The following is an 18714-nucleotide window of genomic DNA, read 5'->3' as shown; positions in this document are numbered from 1 at the left end:
TCATACTTCTCAAACCTTTTTATTTGCCCAGAGTATCACCAGCTTCCCCCTGGGTTGTCCTCTTCTCTGGCTGAGCTGCAGGCGACATGCTGCTCATGCAGACCAGAGACTGGGGTGTGCTGACCACCCATTGCCCTCCAGGATAAATGGTACTTATTATAAATCCCTCTCTTCTACCCAAACACCAGAGTTCATTTCTTTTTAGCAACTTTATTATCTTCAGTACTGCGGCCCCTCTGCTGATTTGTTTGAATTGGAAAGAAGGTTCACAAGTTACCAGGAAAGACCAAAAGCTCCAGGTGTCAAGTCTCATTTCCTTGGGAAATCAGAGTTTAAATAAATGGTCATAGATCAGTGATTAGATTGCCACTTCTGCTGAGAACTTCATGGGCTAAGCCACTCAGAGCTTCAACTCTAAAATAAATACATGCAGCATGATAAGTTTCATCACATGACTGTTATATAGGTTTTATATGCCACAGAAAAAAGCTACCTTAGAGGTAGTTTTAGCAAAGGAAGCTGAGCTTATAATAAGTAGGACTTGTGTATTTCATTTGCTAAAGCTTTCTCTCTCCATTTTCCTGTCTCCCTTTCCCTTTTCTTTTCCCCATCCCCTATTCTTTCCTGGTTTTGCCTTTGCTTTCAACAAAAATTCCACTTTGGCTTTTCCAGATGGATGCCTGGCTCAGAGTAAAGGACATGCAGTGCACAATCCCTAGCAGAAGCTGAAAATGGATGATGTCTGCTGATGCCTTTCGATGATGTCATCTCCTCTTGTTCTGTTTGAGATGGGTGACAGGAAAATGTTTTAAAATAAGACTAAGTGACCTCTTCATCCCTTGACTTCTCTTTCCACAAGTCTAAAAACCATCTGAAGAAATGACCACTCAACTACCAGAGGAGTCCGTGGAGACCCAGAGCTCGGATGAGCTTGAGTGCAAGATCTGTTACAACCGCTACAACCTGCGGCAGAGAAAACCAAAAGTGCTGGAGTGTTGTCACAGAGTGTGTGCCAAATGCCTTTGCAAGATCATAGACTTCGGTGATTCCCCACAAGGAGTCATAGTGTGCCCGTTTTGCAGGTTTGAAACGTGCCTGCCAGACGATGAGGTTAGTAGTCTTCCTGATGACAACAACATCCTTCTGAATTTAGCTTGTGGGGGAAAGGGAAAGAAGTGCCTACCAGACAACCCAACAGAACTGCTGCTGACTCCCAAAAGGCTGGCGTCTCTGGTTAGCCCTTCTCACACCTCTTCCAATTGCCTGGTTATAACAATCATGGAAGTACAAAGAGAAAGTCCCCAGACTCTGAACTCAACCCCCGTGGTGGAATTTTACAGGCCTACCAGTTTTGACTCTGTTGCAACTGTGTCCCACAACTGGACAGTGTGGAACTGCACATCTTTGCTCTTCCAGACCTCAATTCGGGTGCTAGTGTGGTTGCTAGGGTTGCTGTACTTTAGCTCCTTGCCTTTAGGGATTTATTTACTGGTATCCAAGAAAGTCACCCTTGGGGTTGTCTTTGTAAGCCTTGTTCCTTCGAGCCTTGTTATTCTCATGATATATGGCTTTTGCCAGTGTGTTTGCCATGAAGTTCTAGACTGCATGTCATCTTGATAACAAATACAGTAAAATAAGGTGTACTACCAGCTGTGTAGCATAGTTGATTTATCCTGTTTTTGTATTCTTTGTATTCTTATTTATTCTTATTGTCCATCCCACTAAATGGAAGCAGTGGCCCTAGTTACATGGTCCCTTTTTTTCCAACTGAATTTGATCTCCCTCACCCTGAGCTTTTTTTGAGCTAAGAATTGAAAATAAAAACTATATTTTGATTTTGAAGGGCTGAATTTTAGAAAGGGATAAAGCAAAATTGCCAAACTTGGTGCCTGCTACTGCTGCTGCCACTGTTCAAATGAGTAGGACTTTGCTTTGTATAGGCTTGATCAAGTCAGTTCAGGCTGTAGGATTCACAAGAAGAAATTACTGTAGCACACACCTTCCAGATGCAAGTACTGCATCTCTTCACCCAAAGCATCTCATGTTCTGAAATATCGGTTATTTATAATCCATCATCATTTATAGCAAATTAAATCACTCTATTAGTTAATATTATAAGCAGAATAAAGCAAACTACCAATTTTTTAAGTTCTTGTTATAACAAAAAGTCTTGTGGGAGGCCAACATTTTTTTTTGAATGTTAAAAATTTGTCTCCAGAACACTTTCCCCAAAGAGAAGCCCATTTTTTTTCTTGTCATACAGTTGAGCTCACTGTGAAATATTCCTGCTAATGAGTACTTCTGGGGACCCAGCCACGTGTTTGCTGTTCTCCAGGTGCACTTATTTCAGTGTACACATCTTAGGCTTCCCTTTGAGGGTTAAGTGCTCTGCAGATTTCTCTAGCTATGTTCTTTTGTGCTTACCCTCCCTCCCAGCATTTCCACCACCACTAGTAACATTTCCAAGCCACCAGTCCTTCCTAATGGATGAACAACCTCATGCATATGTACTCTGTGCTGGAGAATTTGGTTTATGTGACTTCAGCTCTCAAGGCAGACTTTTATTCCCAACCATTAGGAAATAGATCTTCAGTCACTAATACAAATTCGAGAAAAAGAATCTGAAATGGTTAGCTGGGGTGGTTTTTGTTTGTTTTTTTGGGTGTGGGGTTTTGTTTGTTTGTTTGTTTTGTTCTGAGTTCACAGAATGGGCATTGTAAGGAGATACTGTGACTTTGGGAAGGTTTCTGTTTAAGGCATCGTCCTTCAAAATGTTTAATACTCTGAACTCCCCATCACCACTGTGAATTGATGGCAATCTAGATGTGGCAATTAGCATGTCTCCATTAGTGGAGCTCAGAGGAATTACTGATACTTTACCATTCCATAAATAGAACCGGGCCCTGTAAGGCTTGCTTGTATGTTGCATGGTTTAGGCTGCTTTTTGAGCTATTGGAAGAACACAAAAATAAGTAATATTTAATGTTCACGTGTATAACTAGGTCTAGCAACACCACAGCTGCAAACTGGTTTTCTTGTGCACAGCAGGGTGGAGTTGGGCAGTGCAAGCCTGGTTTTTGGGTCTGGCACAAGATTTAGTCATTTCAGGGTAGTGTAAAAGGGAGAAGGGTTTGTTGCATGAAAATTGAATGTATGGCCTAACAATATATTCTTAGAGCAAACAGACTTTGGTAAGAATGAAAAAAATGACAGTGGGAAAAGCAGAGCCTGTCAAGAGGATTCAAAGTTAAGCTGGTTCAATTTTTGGAGATAACACAGGTGGTAATCTGAAGTTTTATTCCTATTGCAAACAGAGAAAAAGTGGAAATGTAAAGGTCCTGCTTTTCTTGACACTCATTTTATAATAGTGCATATATATGTGTGTGTATGTACATATAGACACATATGTGAGAAGAAAACTTACAGCGAAGTTATAGTTTTCAAGTATATGGAGTTATGGAGCTATGTGTTGAATGATTAAAGGAAATGTTTCAGACTTTTCTGTAATGACAATAATTATACCTAAAATATTTTCAGAATTCCTAGAAAATACTATTCCTAAGTAATTGTTTTTAATGTTTGTGGTAAAGCACATGTAGTTAGAAGAGGAATCATCTGCAGTCAAGGTTTGACTCATCTATGAACTCATAAATTTTAAGTATCCAGCAACAATCATGTCAAAAAGAAAGAAAAACAGAAACCTATGTGGTTTTATAGAACTTCATAACTTTTGGAAAGATGTATTTGTAGTGTTAGGGGTTTATATGTTTTAGGATTTGTTCAATTTGTCTGAATATAGTGTCTCTAATAAAGGGCTGACTAACAGAGTATATAGGTTTTGCAAATGTGTGATATATCTATGAATTACTTCTGCACAACATGCTCTACAGTGCTACTTGTTGTTTTCCTTTTGATTTTCAGCTGATTATCTTAACTCCAGCACCAGGTATTTTGTACTCTGTTTTAAAACAGAGCCTAATTACACTGTAGCAGTGTAGAAAAATCACTGTAGCAAAATTACAGTGGTATCAGTTACACATCACAGTACGAATTAATACACCTGTTGTTAGACTTCTCTACTTTTCAGACTGCCAGCCCATTAAATTTATGCTCTTATTTCAGGCAGGTCTGCAATACAAACCCACTCAAAGATGCAAGCGTGCAAAAGCATATTGATTGTACAGCTATGCTGCCACTCAGCCAGAGCACGCTATTGCAGCTTTGGGGTCATAAAATACCTATATGACTTACAATATGGCCATTGAGAATTGCTGGGAGATAAATCTCAATTATTTGTGGAGAAGAATTTTTGCTGTGTGACTGAGACTAGAAGAACTTCAGATATTACTCTTTCCTTATTTTTATTCTCTTCCATCCTTTAGACTTTGAACTGAAAACTCTTGTGTCCTCTGCAGTGGAATAGCTGTGCTGAAATCGATGTAAATGGGGCTAAAATCAAGACATGCATACTTGTCTGTCTGCTTTTCCTTCCTTTTCTCTGGCTGTTTTTCTCTCCTTGGAAAGTAATGGCTCCTAGGGTTGTAAAATACTGCCTGCAAACCAAGGCAATTCCCTTCCAGTGAGATTTATTCCTGCTATGCCCAGACGTGACTCAACCAAGTACAAAGTGCTAGAAATTCATTACTACAGGATTAATTTAGTCCAAATGAGATTTTTTTTGTTTTGTTTTTAATTCCTGCTTATCCTATGGATGCAGACTGTATCCTCACCAGCTGCTCATTTACAGTATGATATCGTGGCATCCCCTGGGGGCTGGGGCAGGATGATGCAGGAGCAGCTGCTGGGCACAGCTTAGGAAGGATGTGCTGAGCTGGACCATCCTGTGAGCAGGACTCCGTGAGGGATGAAGCTCTGTAGGTGTGGCTTGAGCCCCGAGCCCAAAGGGCAATTAACAGAGCATGGGTTAACAGAGACTGTGGGGACTTACATGGGACATGGGACTGGGGCTGGGCTGACTGGGAAGCTGAGCAAAGCAGAGAGGGGCTTTTGTCTATGCCTGGGAAAAAGGGGCTGTGTTTTGAATAAACACTTTGGGGTAGAGCTGCTGCAAACAGTTTAATGGTTTTTCATACTGACCCTTCCGGGGTTTAAAATACATTTGGTAATTAAATTAATTCACTACTGTTATTACTGTTATTACGGTTGAGTACATTTACTTTCCAAATGGCAAAGTATTGAACATCATTCTAATTTAAACATATCCTTAGATTTGGCACACTCCCACTGTTATGTTAACTATTTAAAGCTATAGGACTAGCCAAAGGAAGGGCTGATGTATTTGGTTTAGCTGCACTGTGAGCTTTGGTAGGTCCTGTTATATTGATTGTAGGCCCACAAAACTATTTATGCTAATATAAAACACTTAAAATAGGCAAACTCTTGTCCTGATAATATTATTGGCAAACTTCAGGGTTGCCAGTATTTTATGGTGTACCCAAAAATAGACTTTTCCAAATAGACTTGATTACTTGAAGATATAGATAAGTGGTCAGTGCATGATGCTGATAATGCCAAGGCCATAGCTTCGATCCCTGTATGGACCATTGACTTAAAAGTTGGACTCGATGATCTTAGAGGGTCCCTTGCAACTCAGAGAATTGTCTGGTTCTGTGGAGTCCAGCATCACATAGCCAGATAGACAAGCACAGAACAGGAAAACACAGCTTTCCACCTAAGTGGCTACACTTCAGCCTGAGGAAGAGGAACTGAGGAGATTCACAGGAAGGTGGACGATGTTTTTGAGGGAGTTCCTTGTTATTGGGTACAGGGCCATTGTTTTTCTTGATTTTAACCAGATCTAGTGGTAGATTCAACTCACTATTCCTCTTACTTTTCTGCCCCCTCTCATGAAACAAGTCTACATGAAACTGTAGATAAACAGTATTTTGAAATGAAGCAATCTTTTCTACTACACTGAGTTTGCAGCCCAGTCCAGCACAGCAAGGCTAATACTGAAAATATGGCAAATTGCAGCCAGGACGTGAGAGCGAACAGTGTGCAGCGGGTAAACAGCAGAATGTTGTTAAAACAGTTTTGATGTCAAAGCAAGGAAAACATGTGGCTATATCCTGCCTTGCCTTGGCTGGCTCAAAATTACTGAGAGGCTGTCCCAAGCCTGAGGGCCACCATGGCTCAACACCCACCCCTGCATTACCTCTGGGACAATTCACGTCAGCTGAGCATCTCGATTTCTTGTACATGAGTTCTACATCATGATTTCATCTTCCTGCATGGATGATGGGTGGAGTGAAAGATCCACAGTGTTACACTCTTAAATATTTTGACTATCCTAAGGTTTCTCAGGGTTGGGTTTTTTCCATTTCTTCATATTTATTTCTACAAAGCAAGACAGTGCACTTTATTTTAAATAGAGTAGTGCCTTCAAGGATTAAAAAAAAAAAAAAAAAGAGAGAGAAAAAGAAAAAATGTGGGGAAGAACTGAAGAACTGAGAATTTTGAAATAATTTTAAGATATTCAAAGTGATAGAATCTGAGAGTCTTTTTACTTTCACACTAGCAGACTAGATGTTATCCTTTGAGTGGCATCAGTAAATATTTAGTGCTGGAGATTCCCAAGGGAGTTGATAAGTCTGCCAGACCTTAGGCACTCTTAGACTCTGTACTCCACTGCTTTTCTGTAAAGCACCATTCTTCCTTTTGCATCTGCCACCTCTGCCAAAGTTGAGCCATCACAGTTCACAAAGAGTTCTGGCACAAAGAATAAATCCCCAGTCTGGGGACAGTAAATCATCTTTTTAGAGACATGTGTGACAGTAGCAAAGCTTTCAGTGTTAGACCTTAAACAAAGAGAAGTCATCTTGCAGTCTGGATTGCTAGCATAAATTTAATTTTAAATCAATTTTCATTGTGCTAGGCAACATTACAACTAGAAAACTTTTTTTTTTGTTTTTCTGCCTTTTGCTATACAAATGTGGTTTGCATTTTTAAAAATATATTAAATTGTAGAATTCAGGGATAGATAGATAGATAGATAGATAGATAGATAGATAGATAGATAGATAGATAGGAAGAAGCCTAATAAGTAATTTTATCCATTTCCTCCGCCGCTGTGGAGATGAATGCTTTGTCTAGTCTGGTTTTAAATATCTAAAGTGATGAGGCCTCCACCTCTTCCCACAAAGGACTTTTCAGCCATTTAATAGGCTTCTTTGTTAGGAAATACTTGCCTCATACTGATCCCATTTTCTTTTTCTTCTGCATAATGTAGTCTCTTTCTTCTATGCCCATTATTTTATCTTTTATGAAATCCTGGAAATATATCATATTTATCCATTTCATACTGTTGCTGAATAATTCATAATCCTTGTTGTTCAAGTAACAAAAGAGATAAGCAACCAGTAGCTGAACATCTAATACTTCACAGAGATGGTGTACCATGTACCAGTGGGTATATTTCCTGGCAAGTCCTGGCTGACACTGCTTTCTGCATTAGGGTGTGAAAAATGTCAAGAATGTCAAGTGAAACTGAAGAAATGCATCTTCCCAAGTGCATGCATAGCAATATTACTGAAATTTCAAGAGGTGCTTAGGCAAACAGCCTACTTCTTTGGATAGAACTTTTCTTTCTAAAAGTGGATGATTTTATTAAAAGTACGCTTTCAAAAAGCATTTGAATTTTCTTTTCATAAGCAAACCTCTAGATGAGAACCACACTATGTCAAAACTCTTTAACTTGTTGAGAGACAAGGCTGGATTGATTGCCACTCACAGCTAAGCAGTTTTTGCTGACAGCTTAGCTCAGAAAAAAAAAATTAATCCAGCGTTACAGAGTTTGAAAAGATGCCTTTGCAACTGTGTCACTGGAATCAGATCTGTGCATGAAAAAATGACTCATGTCTTGACAACAGTAACTGCATTTCTGATTTAATTACAACATATTAGATAATCCTCTGCCTCACTCAAAGGAGAAGAAGGAGCAGTGTGACTCAGGAAATCCTAGGTGGACAACTAGATTTTATGGGCCAAATGGGAGGTTTGCTGGGTCTCTCTAACCTCAGAGCTGTAGTAGATGCACATAAAAAAGGTATATGAACAGCCCATGATGTGGAGCTCCTCATATACAACCTAATATATAGCAATCCACAGTTTGGGGATCTCTTGAGATGGAGGTTGTGTCTGTGGCTCTGATCCTTGCCTATGGACTTCTTTGGATTCCTTTAAATGTGTTTAACCCACTTACAGTCTTGGCACCTATAAATTCCCACAGCATAGAGTCCCACAATTAAATTCTATACTTGGTTGAAAAGGTCTGCTTGTCTTAAAAACCCCCGAGATATTTGTTACATCTGCCCTACTTATTCCAATAAGGAAAGCAGTTCCGAGGTATGATGGCACACTGTTTGCTCCACACTCTTCAGAACTTCATCTGTCCTTGGAGATGTTAACGTCATGGTTTTATCCCTCACACTTCTCCTCAGCTGCCTTTTGTCCAAGCTGAACATCCTAGTCTATTCGATCTCTCCTTAGGCAGCAGGCTTTCTGTGCTCACCACCAGCCACTGCACTTGCCTGAACCTTTTCTACTGCTTCTTCTTTTTTACTTTGAGGTGGGATGAAGCATTTAGAAATAGATTCTAATTAGTGCCATTCGTTGATAAGCCATGTGACGGCATAAGACACCTGCACTCCTAAGGCCGTGGAAATCACTTTGTCATTTTTATTGGTCCTGACAGCACATCTGAGGTGTTACACTTGATTATTGTTAGTTTATATATTATATGGATGTTCCCTGAAAAACTCGCTAATGTATTTATCCTATGCATTCTAATATCCCTGTTTAAATTGTCTGGTGCACATGGGTGCAGGAGACAGTAGATTCCAGAGAATATTTAATTTAAACTTGGCATAGACTGTACGGATTTTAGCTCTTTTAAGCACATGGCCTGGCACTGCTGGACTGAGCAGCCACTCATCATCTCCCTCTGCCATAGTGGTGGCACCTACCTCACCCAACTTGCTGCAGCCATCCCAAACTACAGCCTAGAGCTTTTCTGATTGCAAGAATACATTTTGCTTTTAAACACCTTTTACTGAATCTTTTATTTCCTTAAGACCTGTGGCCTTTTTCATGTTCTTCTTTCTTCATTCCAAGAAAGGGACGTGCTCTCAGATGAAATTATTTGTAATGATGTTGCTTAGACAGTAAGCCCATTACATTGGGTTCTTCATTTTGCCTAGTAGGGCAAAAGTTTGGGGTCTCTTCCTTCAGATGTCCTACCAGATATAAGCAGGGACCTCAACTTCTTGCTGTCCTGGATCTCACAGAAGGCTCCCTGCAGCCCCTGGAGGCCTCCATGCTGATGCTCTTTTCAATGTCCCATCTTTTAGTTAGGAAAACTGAGTGACTCTAAGGAAATGTTATTATTGCATTAAAACTAGATAGAGCTTGTTTTCTCTCAGCAAAGAATGAAATTCTGAGGCTGAAACTTTTTGGGGCACTTCCAGGGTCAGCTGCAAATCTCTAACGACTTTTTTGTTTGCTTTAGTAATTAAACACAATAATAAAACCAGGTCAGTGAGGATGTATGAATCATACAGATAGTTAATGAAGTTTCACAAGTAGGTGCTGAAAATGTGCGGGGGGGGGAAAGGGATTTTAAAAAGATAAGAAAATTTAGGAAAAGGCTGGATCACACAATAGGGCTTGGGTGGAGAGGGCAAACAGCTATAGATCTTCTATAAGAGATTGCAGAAAAAATGCACAAAGACAGGTAGGATGTGAAGAATGTGCGTGTGTGCTCCAGTGAATTATGAACACATTGTAGAATGAAATTCTCAATCCAACAAACATGAAAAAGGGAGGTCTTAATCATATTTTGCTTTACTTTTTACTTTGTCACCAAAAATTCATAGATTTTAAATTCCAGATCGAGTTGAGGCTTACCAAATGTAATGAGTTTTATGAGAGGAGTTTGGCTGTTGTAACTTTGCCTTCTATAACTGTCTTTTTTTAGATGAGGAAAAGTCATAGTGTGGGAACTTCTTTTTGTTTGTGTTTATTTCATGAGTGGAACAATGAAATCTACTATAATCTTGCAGACAAGGAAATTATGTCATGGTAGCAATAGGCAAAAATATAACCATTCCTATCTGAAATACTGAAGTACTCATGTAAAAGCAATTGTTTCACTCAATAAAACTTTAATTTTTCAGTGAAGATTTGTCATGATAAGCATATTTCTTAATGTCTTGGTTTTAAGGTCTTTCAGATTTTATTCCTCTTATTCATTGGAACAGTTTAAAAAATAGACTGAAGGTGAGTATGTGATAGTATTTCACAGTGTTTTAACCAAATAGACAAAATATTTTTATCTACTGCACAAGTATGTAAAGTGTTTTGTGCAAGGGAAGACTGCAAAAATAAACTAAATAAAAGATAGACAAATTTCTGGATGATCTCTCAACCATATATTTTTAAAATAAAATGACAGCATGTATAAGGGAGCATTCCAGGTAGCAGCCAGAAAGTAGTTGGCAGCATGTATTTTGCATTGGAGTCCTACATTTTCTGGCCTTGCCAACTGACTGTAATTAAAAACACTGGGCTGATTCCTGGTTTAGGGAAGGATGTTCTTGCCTGGAAACCCTTGGTCCAGGCACCTCTAAGGCCTGAGTCCACCAGGTTGCTGATTTGGAGGCTCCCAGCTGCAGGTTGTCCCTTGTTGTCAGAGGGGTGTCAGTGGAGCCGGGTCGCAGGGGACACAGATGTGATTTGTACACACGTGCACAGGGAAATGGAGCTGCTCAGCAAACACACTCCCCTGGCATGAATTATTCCTTCTTTTAGCAGGACTGCAAGGAGTAAGTGTGTCGTGTAACTCTGCTGGCTTCAGGTGCAGCCAGACCATAAAGGAGTGCAACTCACAGGGGTGCAGTATGTGATCTTGTAAAAGTGGGTAGAATAGGAAGATTTATTCACATTAGCCAGTATGTGGCCACTGGTGTAATTTGCATTTTGAACAGATGATACTTTGGTTTAGTGATGGCTAGATATAAAAACTCATGCAGTGCTTCTTTATTTTTTTAAATTGCAAAACCTTCCCTGCCATGCTTTGCTTCTTTTATCTCTGTTAAACTGAGGGATAACTCAGAATTGATCTGCACTCTGATATCCAGATCTCACGAGCCTCTAAGCTTGCAGATATTTGAACCCTGAATTGTAGGCCAAACCCACTCTGAGCAAAAGCTCAGATTAAAATGTAGGCATTTGTTTTGTTCCATGGTAAATTCAAGCATGAAGTTTCTTTTCAACTTCATTTTTACCACCTCAGAATTTAATATACTTCTCCTAGTTTTTCTTGACAAAACTTTATGCATAGGTTTAGAAAATCAGTAGTAAAATGTAGTACATAAACAAATGAGAGAATGTGATCTTCACTTGCAAGTTCTGTCTCTTTGTTGAACAGTACTCATAAAAGGAGCATAAAAAATAAATTAGGAAAATAGGCAGCATTGTTAGATATCTAGACTGAACTTTTAGCACTTAGTCAGCATTGCTGGAACCTCCAAAGAGGAAAATAAATGAAGTTTAGACCAATATTCTTGATATGTTAAGGCTAAAAGTCAGCTCTCTCCCTGCTCAAACACAGAAAATATCAGTGGCTGCTTATGCATCACAAAGAGATGCAAACCTGCTCCTCTTGCCATTGACACGTTGTTTGAAAGTCAAATTATCTGATGGTAACTTTTGCTGGAGGCATTGTTGTTTTGACCTAGGACTAAGCCCTGGCAGGAGGAGGGGAGTGCACCTCAGCATCACCTGGCTGCCCGTCCCTATGGCAACAAGGGGTGGGGAGGGCTGGGAAGACTGTGACTCCCAGACCTTGAATGATGACGATATTTAGGGATGCTTCCTGAAGGATGTTACCTGCCAGCTGTGCCTGCTTGTCTGAAACATGAACCACGGCTGTCTCCTTGGCCAAGGAGATACAGCTGAACCATGTGGTGCCAGACACCTCTGGGAAATCCCACAGAGCAAACTGAGTTGGCTTCAAAGGGAGAATTGGGAGGAAGAGCCTTGTTGGTGTCTTTACATGGCAGCAAGGGAAGCAGCCCTGTGTTCTCATTAACAAGAAGAGAGATGGTGCATTTCATTCCCAGCATTGTGTGTGATTACCTGGTACACGTGGCTTGTGCTGCATGAAGCACCTGCCCTGCTGCAGCACTCTGCACTGGTGCTGCAGCACGGACTTGCATTGCATGCACAGCATTATCTTCTTCCACACTGCACAGCCTTTAAAGCTGTAGGGCAGCTGCACCTGGACATTGCCAAATTAATACCAGTGACAGGTAAAACTGGGCAAGAAAAAGTGAGACCGTCACTGGTTAGCTTGGAGGCTTTCCAGTTAGGCATGTCAGATGAGTTTTTCCTAGGCTAAAGATCCTGCTAAAGCTGTCTCAGACCTATCAGTGGTCCTCTTCAAAAGTTCAGGAAGGACAGAAGAAATATCAGGAAGAAGCGAAAAGACAAGTATGTTTACATTTTTCGAAGAGGAGTGGGTAGGAGCAGGGTCAGCTCTCTGCGGTTCCCCTGATCAAGCCACTCTTATATTTGAAGGTAGACACAGGACTACCCATCGCTCTTAATGATTGAAAAATTCCATATTTGTTATGGTAAAGGAAAAATACAAGGTGAAGGTAAAAGGGAAAAATCTACTATAAAAATACATTGTAGGAGTTGCATGCCTCTGAATCACCTAGATTCATTTGATAACCAATTGTTTCAGTAAAACTGTAGTAAAAGAAATTTCCTATTGACACAGGTTTACTTCAACACCTGCCAAGCACAAATCAAGGAATGCTTACTTTGGTGCCTTTGTCTGACAGAGAAGGATTGTTTCTGACAAGCACTTTATATTGTATTAAGATATGAGTCAAAACAAACAAGAATGTGAAAATTGCATTTCAAAAGTTACCTAAAGCACCATTCAGAGTCTCAAACATTAAAGGACACAGTGAGGGTAGGTGTGTTGGTATATTCAAAGAATGGCAATATATTTGCCTCTTTTAAGTTCTTTTTATGAGTGAAACTCTTCTTGTTCCATGGATCTATTCTTTCAGCACAGAGAATAGTGCTCAGACTTTATAATGGCAATGAGTGTTTCTCCCTGCACCCAGATATCACAGCCACTAATGTGTTTGTGCATAAATTTTGATAGGTAATTTAGCTGCAGGCAAGTCACAATTTCCACCATCAAACACCAGAAAGGTTAGAGAACAGGGAAACCAGCAGATCAAAGCAGTGTCATTAATATATTTAAAACCCTTTCCAGTTAACAATATATCTACTGCATATAGCAAACAGCAAGTTAAAAATATTTCAGGTATGCAATTTCTTCTTTCAGCTTTACATAGCTTTCTTAACACATGACTGTTGAAAGAGATTTTCACGAGTGTTTTTTTTTTTCCAGTTGCTTTGCTGTACGACTTCATCTTTGAATTCTTCAAGCTGACAAAAGCTTCGGTAGCTCAGTGTACCAGAAGCTCCTGCTGTTAGTCCCACTACAGCATCTTAATTGCAAAGCAGAGTGAACATGAACATGTGCTCATGTTCAAAGAGCACAGACAGAGGTAGGACCAGCGATCTATCTGAGCTCTGTTACAGTGTGAAGTCTTTCTGGGAATGCTGCAGGCTAAGAGAGAGAGAACAAAAATTAAAAATGGTGTATCAAGAGTGGTCCCCAAACCAGGGGAGGGGTGTACAGCTTCCTTGGCTGTGAAAAGCTGTACACTCTATCTATCCTCAGGCACAGCAAGATGTGCCTGTATGTGGGAGTGCCTGATGTTACTGAAGTCACTGATGGGGTTTTCTCCTTTCTTTTCTGTGGCTAGAGGAATGAGTGTATAGGATGCCTCCTACATCTAGTGGATGACAATGAATCCCCACCAGAGTGCTTTAAAAAGATAAACATACAAGACTGTTACCATGTTAAAGGTGGCACAGTCAAAGAAATGCACGTTGCAGCTGCAGCAGCAAGGGGTAAAGAATGAAGATGGAGGATGGCAAAGTTCGTTCCTAGAGCAGCTTGTTAGATCTCAGGAGGTGCAAGGGAAGTTTTGCCTGCCACACAGGTGAGTCCTGCTCCTACCTGAAACTTCCAGGGTGCTGGAAAAGGAACCTCAGCAAATTGGTCTTGGGTAAACTTCCAGTTACCATAAACCATGGAGTGCATGAATGGTAAACCTATAAATCCAACACTCAAGAAAGCATCTTATTTAGATTTAGAAGATAGTGGAGAGGTAATTTAGATTTGCTGAGGGGACCTGCTGTTCTAGCATGATGACCTAAGGAGGTTTCCCAGCCTGGAAATCTCTGATGTCTGCCTCCCCACCTGTATCAGGCAGCTACAACTCAATGGACACAGGGATGATTGGCTGAAGCTATGTCATTGCTCATCAGAATGGGGCCATCTCTGAGCCAGAAGCAGTGGGAAACAGGAAGCACAAAAGCTGCAGCATGATGCAGCAACACACACGCACAAATGCTGCATTGCAAAGTGATGTAATTTAGGATCAGAGACTTGTACTGTACAAGCTGAGGCAGTAAATCAGTGAGGGCAGCATTGTAACAGCATGATACTCTCTGAAAGCTTCCCACTGCAGTCTTATGGGATCCAGCTGACACAGGTATTCCTCTTTCCTGATCCAATCTCACAGTAAGAACTGGACCTTACTGATAATGGTGATCCTTGAGCCTATGCTGTCCAACCAGCTCACCCTGAAACTGCAAAGAGAAATGGAAAGGAGGTAGAGACAGATTTGGGTCTTCATGGAGACAGATTTGAGTCCTGTGAGTCTTCACAGGTGAGACCTCCTGCAGCAAGGATGGTCCCTGTTAAGCACTGAGGGTTTTTATCTTTCTAAGTTATTTTATTAAATTGGTCTACCTGCCCTCCACTTCTCTCAGGCACACAGGGCCATGCATTGGTCAGCAGTATTGAAGGCCCACAGCAGAATCTGGAAAGGTGTCAGGGTTAGCATTTCCCTGTGAAATATTTATTTGAATTTTGGGTTTGCACAGTCTACTACATTAGGTAATCCTGCCACTGGCCTCCAGCTGTCTTAACTTTGATGAGCTCCTCTTATGCTTCTAACTTGTTGTTCAGTTTACACAGTCAATAACTTCCCTTAAGACTGGTATCCCTTGCCATCTTTCTAAAATACAATTAGAAGGTCCACAAAAGGCAGGGAATTCACAATTTTGTAGAACCATATCAGCCCTGAATCTTCACAGTAGAAGAATCTCCATTGGGCCTGACTACATGTGAATTAAACTGGCCTCCTTTTACTGGATTTGTTTTGGAGAGAAGTGTGGTTTACATTATAAGATTCCTGTTAGTGAGGTGAGTCTGATCTCTGATTTGCCTTGCTCAGAAGAGGTTTAAAATTAAGATTGTATCTTTGTGGCTCTAAGTCAGGAAAATATTCATGTGTGTGCTGCTGTAAAAAATGAGGTCTTAGCACACACTACTGTCAAGCATATGTTTAGGAAATTCATTTTTAGACAGAAGTGAACTTAAACAGCATGTTAAAACCTGTCTTGAACTGGGACACAGTAGAGAGCAATAACCTGCCTAGATTTCCCTACTGGCATTCAGTTCACCTAAGCCATTTGAACCACTAGCAAAAGGAAAGAAAACATACGGTATCAAAACTTTGCTAGCAATGGTGTTTGTGTAAATATGTCATCAGTTGCCTTTTGATAGTGTTTGTAACACTGAACTGTTAATTACAGTCTTGTGTAATCTTGAATTTGTAATTACAGTTTGGTGCAATCTAACTCCTTAATTTTAAAAAAAATTTGTATTTTTATTTTACTTAATTCGCTGGTGTTGCATAAGCTTTTCATTAGTACTGGTGGCTGTTGACATCAAAATTAGTAAGTAAATTTAGCACAATACACTAATGTGCAAATAGAATCCTTCTTAATGAGTCTTTGGGGGATTTTTTAGAGCATCCCTTTTACCCCCCTTATGACTACAGCAGCAATACAAAGCATCTCATCTTTACCTTCCACAGGTGCTGACTGCCTTTGTGCATTCTTGCAGCCTTCTGCTGTGTTTCAACAGCAGCAGTAATCTTCACAGTTCACACAATAAAAATATTAAGTAAACTGTCATAATATTATAGAAAAATAAATCTATCAACCTGGCCACAGTTCATTTGCATTTTACAAATCATCAACAAATTTTATATGGAACACGTGAAAACAAAATGCTTTTAACAAGAGATGGAGATGATTTTGGAGTTCTTTAGTAGTGTGGATGATGATAACAGAAGAGGTGTAAATCACTGATACATTCCTGATCGTTATGGAGATCTTTAAAGATAGTAATAGAAACATTTGCAGCACTTAGCATTGTTTAAATCAGCTCAAGTAGAAATCAACCCATAGATTTCTGTTCTGTCTTAGGTGCTTTGGATGAGAATGATAGAGAATGAGGAGCTGAACAAAAGCTGGTTACCTAACCTCTCTGAGTCCTGAAAGCCTGTAGATTGCAGGGTATTACAGTGCCTAAATTATAGGAATATTTTTGAAAAAAACTTTCTTCTACCTCACTGAAAAGCCACAGATCAAAAGCAATGCTGGAGCATAGGGGATCAAAGCAAATTTAGGCTGGCTGCTTTGTTTATTTTTAAGTCTTTGCATTTTCAAAATAAGTTCTAATAATTTCTTGAAATGCTCCTGCCTTTAGCTCTATACTTCTGAATTCAGTTTATTTTAAGAATTTGGTCGGGGTCATTTACCAGCAAATTCCCAGACAAAAACAATGCAGGATGCAACAATGGCTCTTTCTTTCTAGAATATTTAATTAATATAATTCTTAGAGAAAGAATTATAAAGCAGGAGAACCACAGCATGCTAAAAGTGAGTAAGTTCGATTCTGCAAGATTTTTTATTCTGTGTTTGCAGCTCCCTTGGAGTGAAGAGGAGGAGATTCATATTGCCACACAGCAGGGTCTGTTCCCATTTGATCACAACATTTATAGCAGTTATCACAAATATCTACAAAGACTGGTCTTGTGTATGGGTTCAGTGATAAAATACAGGATTCAAAGGTATGGGATCTACTGAAATAAATCACAGCTTCTCTGAACTACATTTCACATATCATTTGAAACTACTGACTGCAAGATTCCAGTGGCTGGCAAGTTTCTATCCTCTGTGGCATCTTTGGAGTTCCAGTAGTGTAACTGAGGTGAGCTTACAGTTTCTTTTCAGCACTAGGCAGAAAGCCATCACTGTCACTACCTTCATATTATTCCATCAGCTCTCATTTCTTCTTGTCAACCAATATTCCTGACCTCCGACCACGTTCTCAGAAGCTGGACCGATCCTGCCTGCTAGCAGAACACACACATAGGCCTTCAGAGCTGCCAATTATTCAGTGTGGACTGCCTGCTGAAAAAACTTGTAGCAATTCACCCCTTAGGAAGTCAGTTAATTGAAGTGGTTTGAACCATACCCAGATACTCTTATAAGATAGATTAATTTGGAGGCAACTTCATATTGTATTTCAGATTTTCAGCTCTACCTTTATTTTTTGTTTAAATTACTGATTTTTAAAAAAAATCTTACTGAAAAAAAATGTATCACAGAGAATACAAAGACAACAGAAACTTCTGCAGAAACAGAGGTGGGACTTGCAGGAGTACCTACGCTGCAGGGAGAGGCAGTATGTGATAATAAACACCTGATGGAAAAACAACAACAAACAGAAAGAAGATGCTAATGATAGGCACGAATTTGAACCATGGTTATCTGCAGAGCTAACAAAAGCCTCATTTCTTAAATGGAAAAGAGGAAATACTTCATATAAAGACCACTGAAAAATCTGTGCAATTAGCTTCTCAGCACAGATGTTACTCAATTGAATTCAAATTAGGGAGTAATGACTCCTAAGTTTGCTAAGATTCATCTGAATTTGAAGCATAAGATTCAAATGTAGATGATCAAACAACAGCATGATTTATCTGTTAGATGAATCAAAAGAACTGAGCCTGGGGTTTGAATGCACACTTGGCTTTAAGCCACTTTATGCAACATGGTATTTCTGTTCTCTCTGATCGTTTCTTCATCTTTCTTTTTCATTTTTTTTATATTTCTTTTTGTATCATGAGCAAAGTACACTGCTCATTCATAAGGGGATTGCTCAAATCCCAAGTTCTTTATTTCTGATTTAATTTGTGTGAATGTTTTACTTAACTCCTTCCCATTCTGGAGAAAGAGGAGCCATGTGGAGACTCCTGCTGTCTACTGCAGCTGGCCCTGGATCAGCCATGATCCAAGCCTTAAACTCTCCCCTCCTGCTCTGCTCAGAAATGGCCAAGCATCTTCCACAAGGATGTGAACCACTTCTATTCCTACCAGTTTGACAACACAGCTTCTTCTCCCAAGATTTTTCCCTGACATAATCCTGTGTACAGGGGACATTAGGAATGCAAAGTGCTCTTCCTGAGACATCTGTGGAAAGTACTTTTTAAATGTATAAGGCTGTATTTCTGAGTTGTAGAAAATAAGTGTGTTTTCCCCTAAGTATTTGATTATCTATGTAAAAAATGCTGCTTCTCTTCTTTATGTCTTAAGGGACAAATGCCTTTCCTCACAATAATTATTTATTATAAACATAACTTCCCAGAGCATTAGAGAAGATGAGAAAACAAACTTGGACCA

At 39.8% G+C, this 18714-nt stretch overlaps 1 protein-coding gene and 1 long non-coding RNA gene across 6 annotated transcripts in view; both read left to right on the top strand.

Annotated features, from left to right (window-relative positions):
* RNF182 (ring finger protein 182) overlaps positions 1-3830 on the top strand; it is a 29324-nt gene extending 25494 nt beyond the window's left edge. For all 5 annotated transcript variants that reach the window (XM_088169049.1, XM_088169044.1, XM_014876971.2 and 2 more), the window contains one exon: positions 673-3830. In XM_088169049.1, coding sequence (XP_088025175.1) covers positions 880-1617 — 738 coding nt within the window. In that variant the 5' untranslated portion in view covers positions 673-879 and the 3' untranslated portion in view covers positions 1618-3830. The remainder of the gene's footprint in view (positions 1-672) is intronic.
* A 9577-nt stretch (positions 3831-13407) lies between these two features.
* On the top strand, positions 13408-18039 carry LOC148225281 (uncharacterized). Its single transcript, XR_015801183.1, has 3 exons — positions 13408-13610; positions 13872-14111; positions 16954-18039. It is a non-coding gene; the product is annotated as an uncharacterized LOC148225281 (long non-coding RNA).
* Positions 18040-18714: the final 675 nt, after the last annotated feature.

Source organism: Sturnus vulgaris, chromosome 1 (genome assembly GCF_052056855.1).
Source record: "Sturnus vulgaris isolate bStuVul1 chromosome 1, bStuVul1.hap1, whole genome shotgun sequence".
NCBI lineage: Eukaryota > Metazoa > Chordata > Aves > Passeriformes > Sturnidae > Sturnus > Sturnus vulgaris.
This window is presented reverse-complemented; position numbering and strand designations above follow the sequence as displayed.